The sequence below is a fragment of the Nicotiana tomentosiformis genome, chromosome 2, assembly GCF_000390325.3.
Source record: "Nicotiana tomentosiformis chromosome 2, ASM39032v3, whole genome shotgun sequence".
Taxonomy (NCBI): Eukaryota; Viridiplantae; Streptophyta; class Magnoliopsida; order Solanales; family Solanaceae; genus Nicotiana; species Nicotiana tomentosiformis.
The window spans coordinates 35,550,641-35,562,339 of NC_090813.1; the positions used below are offsets into that span (position 1 = coordinate 35,550,641).

Here is an 11,699-nt window from a genome sequence, read left to right on the forward strand (position 1 = left end):
TATCTTATTTTTCAAAAATTTATTTATAGATAATTATTTTTTAGGCGAACTAATAATATAAAAATTATTTACACATATAAAAGTTAAACTCATCTCATATACTCCAATATGACTTTTCCCTTCATTTTGTGACGAAGTTGACTAGAATAATATGTAAGCGTGTAGCATTAATTAACATCTGATGATTATAGCTTCACTCATTGTACCCCCTTCCTGAACATTTATGTAACCAACTTTATCCAGCCAATTAGGGTATAATATGGGTTGATGCGTGTGACAGTCACATTCCTTAAACCACCTAAAACCATCGTAATCAAAGAGGTTGTGGAAGAGAAGAGACTCAAATGATTATCCAAATTACCATGCCTCATCCCATGATTCAAAAGCAAGAAATATACTACTATCTGATTTTATCCATATCCTTATCTCGTCTTATAAATCTTAATAAGGTCCCACACACTTGCCATTTTGTTTACTGACTACTTAATTGGTGAGTGAGTGTTCAACGAAGATAAGAAAACCCCAAAAATAACGCTAAAGCCAATGCTAACTATATAGCTTGCTTGTTACCCTATTACCTAAGTCACGTTTCGCCAAATCAGACAGAATTAAAGCTATGCCTTGCAATGTCACTGTCCAATTTCTTAATTTAACAAATTTTATCAACTGAGCTCACACTAGAAACACTGTACCCCAAAACCATTTACAGATGGCAATCTGGATAATTCTACATATAAGCAAGGTTTATTTCAAAGGAGTGGGCATTATAAATAAGGTCACGCCACTACTCACCAAAGTCTTAAGGCAACAGCTCCTTAGTCTTCACTCCAGCTTTATAAGAAAAGTCTTCGCTGCTGCATTTCTCTACCTTCACTTTTACCCCAGAGAAAGAAAAAAAAAAGCAGCAAAGAACAAGTTTGATAGAGAAAAAAGATTAGGACATTTATTAGCAGCATGAATCATCAGGTTGCAGCTGATGAAATGGTACTCATTTCCCAGTACTATCCTGATATTTACACCCAACTAGTACCACAACAAGGTTAGTACATATGACGATCACTTTGTCTTTAATTCTAATATTGTATGGTACCTGAAAATTACTGGTTCGACTAATTTTTAGAACGATTAATATGTCTCTGGTTGAAGATTGTATTATTTGTGTTATTTAGCCTACAGTTGTATGTTAATGCAGGAGAGTCAAAACCACGGCGTAGGCGTAAGAAGAAGCAAGGAGAAGGGAGCGGGAGTGGGGTTATGAGGAAGAGGAAGCTGAGTGATGAACAAGTGAATCTACTTGAGCAAAGCTTTGGGAACGAGCACAAACTGGAGTCAGAGAGGAAGGACAAGCTCGCCTCAGAGCTTGGGCTTGACCCTCGCCAAGTTGCGGTTTGGTTCCAGAACCGGAGGGCTCGTTGGAAGAGCAAGAAGCTTGAGGAGGAATACTCCAAGTTGAAGTCTGATCATGATACTAATGTCGTTGAGAAATGCCGTCTTGAATCTGAGGTCCATCTCTCTCTCTCTGTATATATTTACGCAGATATACACACTCGACTTATAGGAAAACATGAAGTTCATTTAGTTATCTTGCAACCTAAGTTTTCAAGGAAATTTAGGAGAGGGTCCTCTTTTATTTTTATCGTTTTCCTTTCTCTCCTCCATTCTATAGTTTCGTTTCTTGGGATTTGCCAGCGAAAACTGGGAGCATAAGTGAATGTTGATGTGGTCCTAATATTAAAGATGTTTACATGATTTGTTTAAGAGGCGAAAGCTAAGAAGCAAAATGGTCTCTATGACTACGTATTATGAGTCCCAAAGATACTAACTTTAATAAATACTCATCTAAAAAGATAATTATATGTAATCGTTCATATAAACAAATATGTACTTATTCATAATAGATGAAATTAGTAAACTGAAAAATAAGACAAATAATGTGAAAATAATTCAAAATTATTTTTTTAACTATCAGTGTATACAAATTAAATTTATTTGAAAAATGCCATGTTTTAAACATGCATGTACTGTCTAGGCTCAAGCAATGACAAAGCTAGGAATTTTTTTAATGGTATTCAAATTTAAAACAAGTAAAAAAAATTCACGACGAAGAATATTTAATATATATTATATAACTTTAAAACGTAATATTTTATATATATATATACAGTATAATTTTTCAACCGGGCAGTTCATCACCTTGATCACCTTGTGACCATGTGGCTCAAAAGAGGCCATAATATGCTCTGCATGTATGGTTGGATAAGAGTGAAAAATGAGAAATCGACAAAGAAACTGAGAAACTGGGAAGACTGTCACCCAATAAGCAGCAAAAGGAACTACATCTTCCAATTACAAATCTCCCGTACATCCTCATCGTTTAACGTCTTGGTGGAGCTGCACATGCCTTTAATTTCTTGTCTTTCTCACGTTGATGTTCTAGATTTTCAAACGAATCTTATATTATCAAATACACACTATAGTTGTTAAAATTAACCACTCACTATAATCGGTACTTTTAATGAACAATAATTAAATTAAAACGAATACTTCTCTCTTACAGGTCTTGAAGTTGAAGGACCAGTTATCTGAAGCAGAGAAGGAGATACAAAGGTTACTATTAGAGCGCTGTGATGGGGTTTCGAGCAACAATAGTCCAAGTACTTCATCTTTCTCAATGGAAGCTGCTATGGAACCACCATTTCTTGGGGAGTTTGGAATGGAGGGATTGGATAATGTGTTCTATACACCAGATAACACTTATGTTCAGGGATTAGATTGGGTTAACCTATATATTTGATATGATCGATCATGTGATTAATTAATTTCTAAATTTAGGATCCCACAATTCTATTTGTAGATAGTGACCCCACTACTAAAACAAATGTATGTACATATATCTTTTTCCCTTGCTTTTCCTAGACTTGTGTGTGTTTATTACTGTTAGTAGTATATTTGACTAGCTAGCTAGCAAGTAGCAAGATGGAATATAACTTGGATATTTCTCTAAGTGTTTTTGTGTATGTATTTTTGACTCACTCATTAATCCCATCTTTATCTGATCATGTTCAATTGTATTTGCATCTAACTATTCTAATTCTCTCTCTCTCACACATATATATATATGTAAAAAATATAATAATTAGTTAAATTCGAACAATTTAAACTTTTAGATAAGATCACATCATTTATATTTACAAGATTAAAATCCTAAAGCTTACCCTCATTTTGATCATGTCTTGATTAAGCAAAGCCGATTTATTATAACTTAAGAGAATCAGCTAGGTACACAAATAAAGAAGGCCATGCATTACACATTTTATCATACCATCAACGTGGGAATCATAGGGAATTCAATCAGTTTGATTATGATCCAATATTTTATCATACCATCAACGTGGGAATCATAGGGAATTCAACTCTAGGTGGTGATGTCTCTTTTCACTCAGGCTCACTTCTTTATTCACTCAGGTTGATTATGATCCAATATATAAAAAAAAAAGTTCGTAGGATTCGAGAAAAGATCGCATTTCAAGAGATCTAATATAGACCGCCTATCCTGATATTGATCTAGTACATATTTTTTAATATTTTGGTAGGAATCACCCCGAGTAGGTAAAAAAGGGAAGGAAAGAGTTGAATGAAAATCAAAATATTGCTGCTATATATCTTTAGTGATAAAATTAAAACACACAAATGGGTGAATTAGGTATGCGTTAATTTTTCAAAAAACTCTTATTTTCCTTGAGTACAAACAATAAGTGATATTATAGAAGCACTAATGACGTATGATTTTATATTTCGACATGACGAACAGCTCAGGTTTGTGACTTTAATTTTACCTAGATTGTTTGATTTCTGTCCGTGAAAAATATATAACGTAGACCAAAACAGAAACTACTGCTATGAAAACATTGGTTTACGCCGTCCAATATGATTCGATTCCCATTTGTTCCCATCTTTTCAAAACGTGCCCCCCCCCCCCCCCCCCCCCCCCCACAAAGACACACACATGCTCTCAACCTTTTGCCGTAGAATTCAGATTATGTAGCTTTTAACCTACTGCTTGCATGCATCTCATGGGCTGGTCTTAATTCAATGCATCATTATACATTTATAGATTCCCACATTTTCAATAGTATTTTCGAGGTTGAGAATTAAGTTTTCCCTTTTTAGAAAGAATGATAGTACTAGCCTTTATGTTGGCCCAAGTAAAGTTTGTTTTGAAGATTGACAAAGGAACTCAGGCATGAACCAGGTCAATCCCTTGTGTACACAAACACGAGCAGATTCGAGCATAAGGGATGCACGTGAAGAAGATAAGCTTAATTTGTTATATCTGATATCTCCTGATCGAAAATGTTGCATAATTGATAAGGAGAAAGACTCCTTACTCAAAGAGAACACTATCCAAGATAAGGTAAGAGTTAGAACTCTTCCACCAAGGAAGAGTAGCATTAGAACTCTAGTTATTTCTTATTCTACTAACTCTATAAATTGCAGGAAGCTCTCGTTCTACAGGTACGCACAAAAGATGAAGTTAAACGTGAGTTGAGAGTAATATAGCAAGACATTTTGCAAACAATTCGTGTGTGATTCAAGTATGCGAACCTGAAGCTACATGAACTAGATAGAAGAACCAGTTCCAAGCGTATGTCTTTTATTCTAGTTCAATTATAGTAGGTGTTTTCAAATTATACCATTCAGCTTTATCTAGAAGTAATTGTATTAGGTACTCTGAGTATTCAAGTTAGAGTTAACTTGAAGTTATCGCAACAATTAGAGACTGGTTGCCACAACGGGATTAGAGTTAATCCTTAGGTTTACAAAGAGTTTTGTAAATGCTGTTTTGGCTCATTGATTTAGTGAAGTGTTGGGGAAAATCTTACTGAGTAGTAGGTCGTGGTTTTTTCACCTTTTCAGCCGGGTATTTTTCACGTAAAATACTTGTGTTCTTTACTTTTCGCATTTACTATTTCCGCAAAAGTGGTATAAGGAATACTTAGAAGAACCAGGTCCTTCTATAATCAGTGCACGCGAAAATCAGACACCATACAAATCATCCCCCCCTCTTGTGTGGTATTGAAGTATAAAACATCAATTGGTATCAGAGCACGTTAGCCTTGAAGAGGTTAACACCTTAGGAGAATATCAAGATGAGTGAACCCCCTGGAAACTGGGAAGGGCAATCCACTGCTAGGCTACCACTCTTCAACGGACAATACTAGTCTTGGTGGAAAAACATGATACGACATCACATTATAGGAGAGGACTATGAGCTATGGGACCTTGTCACTGATGGTCCACTGGCTACCCTGAAGAAAAATGCTGAAGGAGTAGATGTGCCAAAGACAAGAGCTGATTGCACTGCTGAGGACTTGAAGAAATGGGAGAAGAACGCTAAAGCCAAGAAATGGCTTATTTGTGGACTTGGTCCAGATGAGTATGACAGACTCCAAAGTTGTACCACTTCTAAGAAAATCTGGGATACTCTGCAAATGGCTCATGAAAGAACACCTCAGGTGAAGAGATCTAGAGGAACTCTATTGTATTTTTAATATGAGAATTTTACTATGAAAGATGGAGAAATCATTCAAGAGATGTACACAAGGTTCACTACTTTGACAAATGAACTAAAGTCTCTTGGAAGGATTATTCCTGAAGAAGATAAAGTCGAAAAGATATTGACAAGGGTTCTGCCTATTACTTGGGAAAGCAAAATCACTATCATTCAGGAATCAAAGAACATTGCCCCTCATCCACTAGATGAATTAATTGGAAATCTTAATGACTATGAGCTTAGGAGACAAACAATGAAAATGGATATACCTAAGAAGGAAAGAAGTCTAGCACTCAGAATCATTGAAGGTTCTGATCTAGAAGATGACGAAATGGCTATGATCACGAAGAACTTCAAGAAGTACCTGAGGATAGGAGAGGGTCCTTCAAGAAGTGGAAGTTATAGTAAGTCAAAAGTTCCTAAGAAGTAAACCAATGATGGATGCTACAAGTATAGAAAGACTGAAAACCACATCAAGAACTGTCCTCAATGGGAAATTGAATGGAAGAAGGAAAGAGCTGAACGAAGGAACATGAAGAAGGAACAAGTTCAATCCAAGAAAAGCAAAGGATCAACCAAGGCTATGGCAGCTACTTGGGGCACTAAAAAAAAAACAGTGTTTAGCGACGGCCGTATTCCGTCGCTAAACCACTATTTTCCGTCGCTACAGTTGTTTAGCGACAAATTTAAGCTTGTCTCTAAAATGCTCGTAGATAGGCTCACATCGACGAAAAATACCAAACCGTCGCAGAATTAGTGACGGATGAGCGACGAAATATATCTGTACCAAAGTTTAGCGAGGGAAATAACCGTTGCTATATTGCTTGTTTCTGTCGCTATTTTGACGACTTTTGTCGCTACAATACATAACAAAATTCGTCGTTTGTTCTTATAGCGACGAAATCGTCCATCGCTAGTCGTGTTATAGCTAATTCTCGCTGCTTTTTGCAACAAAAACCTTTTATCGCCAATTCGTCGCAAGATTTAATTTTACGCGATAATTTTAGCCACGAAAAGTATCTGTCGCTAATTTATTTTTAATATATTGCTGATTTTTTTAAATTATTTTTATTTATTATTTTAAATGTATTATGTTCAAGCATATTACATAAAAGCTATTAAATATACTTAATAAAAAGTCACTGATATTATTATAAATTAACAATATATTCAACAAAGTCCAAAATATATAGCATAATGCATATAACGGTATCATTAAGTACAAAAAATCCACAAGGACCAACAATAAAGTCCAAACAAAATAGGCTAACTATTCGAGGTTGGAGAGTTACGGTCATCATCAGAACACAATGCATGAACCTCATCAATGTTAGCAGCAGTAGAAGATGTAGGAACTGTAGGTGCCACATATAATGGGTGGTTGGTAAGATCAGTATTTGGCTGATGCGAGTGTAAGGAAACTAATTCACGTACCCGCTCAACGATTACAGGAACTATATAATCTGTCAGTGTAGGAATCAATCGCATCACTAACTCATCCAGATTCCCTGTCGGTGTTGATTGAGCATTTGGAGGTGTTGCTGACGATGTAGCATCAGATCTAAAAGAGTCATGAAGATTTGGCCCGTAATAGCATTTTGCTTGAGATCCAAGACCATATACTCTTATTTCTTTTCTCCTCCCGCGACTTGATAATATGCTTTACACTAATTAATATCCGATTGAGTCTGTGTTTGTTGTTGTAATATCTCCTGATATATTTCATGTAGAAGAGTTAATAATTAGTGAAATAAAAAGACTAAATAATATTGAGCATTCAATTTACAAAATAAAAAAATATATGAAAGTAAAGTCAATAAAATTATTTAAAACGTTATCTTACATGTACGATTTGGGATTTCTGAGCAACAAAAGATTTTTCATCATTACCATGTGTATGGACGTATAAATGCAACTCACTTGGTGTTGGATCTCGACCTTTTTTAACAGCTTATACAAAAGTTATTCAATTAATAAGATAGACCTTAAGACTGTCAAGAATCAAGTTCTGTTATCGATTTTGTCTTTAGAGCAGGTTATAAAGCAGGGAATTTAGAAGCTAAAGAGCCTCACTTCTCAGGCACTATTTAGTTGAAAATAGTATTGCAAGTTTTATTAAACTTTGAAAGGATGCCTTCCACATATCCTCGATTTAAATAATTTTAACCTTATCACTACATTTTAACCTATAATAGTAGGTTTATATATTTAGTTTACTACAGATATGAAACCAAATTAGGCTTACTATGAAGTTGTAATTCAACATAACTACATAGTGTAAAAATAATTATACACTGCTAGTGTATACAAGTTAAACTCTTTATATGTCCGCCTATAAGGATCTCCAAGTCACACCATTACAGCTAGCCTTAAGAGACGCAGTAATCCAATAAAGTGTCAACATAAAGATCCTAAAGTAATGGCTGTATCAAAAACTATATCTGCTTCACAAAGGTATAAAGATGGAATGCTCCTGATACAAACTTTTCATATCAGAATTTAAGTTTTTGCTAGAAAGTTTAAAGGTCTTACGCTCAATGGCCAAATCTTTCACATAAGATTTTACAAATGTAGCTGAATATAAGTCTAGAAAAAGAAAACAACAGGAAAAAAAATACCCTGAAGTTGGTCTACAATTCAGAATATTAGTCTAAGCTCCTACTAGAAAGCATAGTAACTGCTAAAAGAATGATAGCACCCAATCTTGCAAATTTTCAATCCCTTCGAACAGAATAGTCCTTTGAAATCAAATACATACACACATACACACACAGACACACATGACATCTTCCATGAGCAAAATAATCTGATAGAGATACTCAAATTGCTTGAAACATTAACCATATCGAGTTGGATTATCAGTAATTACAAGAATGGTACTAACAGAGAGATCTTTCTAGATCAACAAAAGCAAATGCCTTCTAAATCCCCCATATTATCACTTTGCAAAACAAAGTGAAAACAAGACAGGATCAGTAGAATTGAAATGCATGCAATTAAAATTCAATGTAAGCTGTTAAAGAAACCAAGACCCACAAAGAAGAGACCAACTTACAGTGGGATATGAGAATTAAAGCCTCACAATCAAAGAGAAACTTGCAGTCCACAAAACCCAAGAGCAGCCTATTCTTTAGGAGCATGTCAACCCCATAAATATAGCCAAAGCAAAATGGCAAAATCTACATCTATCTCAATTACCAATAAAGCACAAATTATATGAGATGAACAGATGAGTTTTTACCTTTATTATTTTACATCTGAATTGCAGTCTAAGGGAGTTCAGATTTTTAATAGTACCTTCATAAACATAGATTTTTAATTACATAGTTTACTCATTCTTTCCACGTTTTCAAAATAGATGGGATTACTTTCTTTTTCTTATTACAAGGGATCATATTCCTACAAAATTTTGTACTATAACATATTGCTAGAATATAAACAACTAGAAATTTTCACTAGTATTCCGTATAAAAATGAGATGAACATTTGATCTTGGCACTTTTGTGGAACATTTGATCTTGGAACATTTGATCTTGGCACTTTCAGCTCAATATTTAAATATCTGGGCAGATCATTAACTTGTTGATCATTAACTGAAGGTACATTCACTATGCTTGCAAATACTTCCCTCTTTTTTGAAGACATACTGATCAACTTTAGAAATTAATTACTGTGGACAACTTCATTATGTAATTTATAGATACTAAAAGGAAGAGATATTTTTCTGGATCCTAAGGAACAATCAAAAAACTAATATAATGAACTGATAGCAACAAAGAATCCTAAGGAACTATCAAAAAGCTGGGCAGATCAAGCAGGTGAGGAAAAAGGGAATGAGGTAGACTCGCTGGACAGTCATGCGTCAATTTATAAGGAAAATGCAAGTCCTACCAATGTAAAAAAGTTCAATAAACATAACTCAAACGCAGAACGATTTTTTATATTTATTTCAAATATTTTATATACACTTACAAGTCTCTTGCGATGCTCCCCAACACTGACAAAGCCACCTGTGTGAGTCCCAGTGGCAACTCCGCTCCCAGCACAACGATTTTTTGCATTTATTTCTGACTTTTTAACACACTTAGGATCTTTCCAAAGTCTCAACCAACTTTTTCACACATTATTTGGAATAGAGTCCGGTTGCACCCCATTTAATTTTAGTTTACTAAAAAAATTATTATATCTTTTTGCTGCCCTACGCTCCCATTGGATCCGCACCACACTATCAATTAAAGAATCCCAGTAGAATGCCTTTTGAAATAATTCTATAAAATAATAACATTAATAAGTTACATATAAAAGTTAATATACTTTCTAAATCCAATTGTGATGGATTATACCTTGAATTCTCCAAAATAATTTTTTTTTTATCTCATCTGAAACGTTTTTCCAGTTGACTCTATTAGGATCAAGTTCATGCTTGAAAGACTTAGTTATACATTCAGAGCATTCATATGAAGGCTTTAACCTGAACAAATTAGAAGACATTATTTAAAGGCATACCATATATCAATAAAAATATACCAAAAGTAATAGTACAAGTATGGACTAACCCTGTAGGAGAAATAGTAAGAAGCGCCCGCGGCCCGCGAGTACTGCCACTCAGTTTCGCCTATTCTGTTACTTTGAGAAGATGTACCCTCGCCTATTGTGTTGCTTTGATTAGGGGTATTTGGAGATGGTTCCAAATTAATAGTTGGGGTACTATCATGGCCTGATGTTTGAATAGGTGGCGTACTACTAAGACCTAATGTTTGAACTTTATTGATGTGATCTGGTCCACCTAAGGAACTCGCACCACCTTGTTGAGGACTGATTGTGGGAATGGGAATAGTAGGTATATTTTCATGAGTAGCAAAATTACCCCTAACTAAAGATTTACCTATACGGTCTGCACTACCTCTACCTCTACCTCGAGGCATATGTACAAAATAAATAAATAAAAGAAGGATATGAAACAATGCATATCTAAATAATATATGGCATATGAAGCTTCAAAATAAAATGTTCTGCTAAAGACTATCAGAAAGACACTATTAAATTGATACAAAGAGACAAAACACAATATAAAAAATACTTGCTCTATCCAATACTTGAACTACTCACTGAATTGTTGAATTTGATAACTTCTTTACACCAAAATACAACGATCTTGGCTCCAATTAATTCTGAATTTTGACAGATTAACCAGGTAACACTATTAAGTTGATAATAAATATTATTCTACTACTACAAAAAAGGAGTCAAACTAATATAAAAAGAGGCACAACACAATGTAAGCTAGAAGAGTACTATACCATTTAGATTACTACAAACGTGGTATTCGATTTAATTCTCTATAGATTATACTATAAAATAGATACATGACTTATAACATATATACCACACAGATTATTAGAAAAACAAAACTCAATAAAAATATAGTAGTGTATTTTTATGAACACACTAGTCATCATATGTTTCTTCTTCAAACTCTTCCTCATCATCCTCCTCATTTTTATCCTCAGTTTCATACTCGTCTTCTGAAGATTCTTCTTCGAACTCTTGATGTTCTATCAATAATACATTATCAATGGGTTCAACCATTTCAATTACATCCCCATTTGGATCGTATAAGATTATATTCTCATCAGTGGTGAAATTCATATCTATCAAATGGACTTCAACTTCTTCAACTTGGAATGGAAGATTCAGTTCTGGAGTTGATGTTATTGCCTCATCAGGAAGTTCAATAATATCCCGAGGTTTAACTTTCCAAACATCTACCCAATCATCATTGTCCTTTTTCGTGCTAGGATAAGGCACATAATACACTTGAGTTAATTGCATCGCAAGAATAAAATGTTCGTACTTTCTAAAACGACGGCGATGGTTCACATCGACTAATTTGTATTGATTATACTCCTTGACACCAACATTCACAGTTGGATCAAACCATTCACACTTGAATAATACAGTTTGCTTTGAAGGTTCTTCGCGGTATTCCACTTGTATAATCTCTTGTATCCGTCCATAATAGTCACCAATATTTGGATCCGAGATACAAACTCCACTATTAATTATTGTTCTTACACTACCATGACATTCCGTGTGAAATTTATATCCGTTAATAAAATACACCGGATAGTATTTTGCGCTTATT

The 11,699-nt window shown here is 34.5% G+C and overlaps 1 protein-coding gene, 1 long non-coding RNA gene and 1 pseudogene across 2 annotated transcripts; 1 reads left to right on the forward strand and 2 right to left on the reverse strand.

Annotated features, from left to right (window-relative positions):
- Positions 1-789: 789 nt before the first annotated feature.
- On the forward strand, positions 790-3,071 carry LOC104087649 (homeobox-leucine zipper protein ATHB-40). The gene is made up of 3 exons (XM_009592188.4): positions 790-1,039; positions 1,193-1,503; positions 2,558-3,071. The coding sequence occupies exons 1-3, from the start codon at positions 955-957 to the stop codon at positions 2,792-2,794; spliced, it is 633 nt and encodes a 210-aa protein (XP_009590483.1). The 5' UTR covers positions 790-954; the 3' UTR covers positions 2,795-3,071.
- Positions 3,072-6,742: 3,671 nt separating this feature from the next.
- LOC138906426 (uncharacterized) lies at positions 6,743-7,505 on the reverse strand. The gene is made up of 2 exons (XR_011413785.1): positions 7,398-7,505; positions 6,743-7,266 (listed from the first exon to the last, which is right to left on the reverse strand). It is a non-coding gene; the product is annotated as an uncharacterized lncRNA (long non-coding RNA).
- A 1,916-nt stretch (positions 7,506-9,421) lies between these two features.
- LOC138904612 (uncharacterized) lies at positions 9,422-11,386 on the reverse strand (annotated as a pseudogene).
- Between the last annotated feature and the right edge of the window lie 313 nt (positions 11,387-11,699).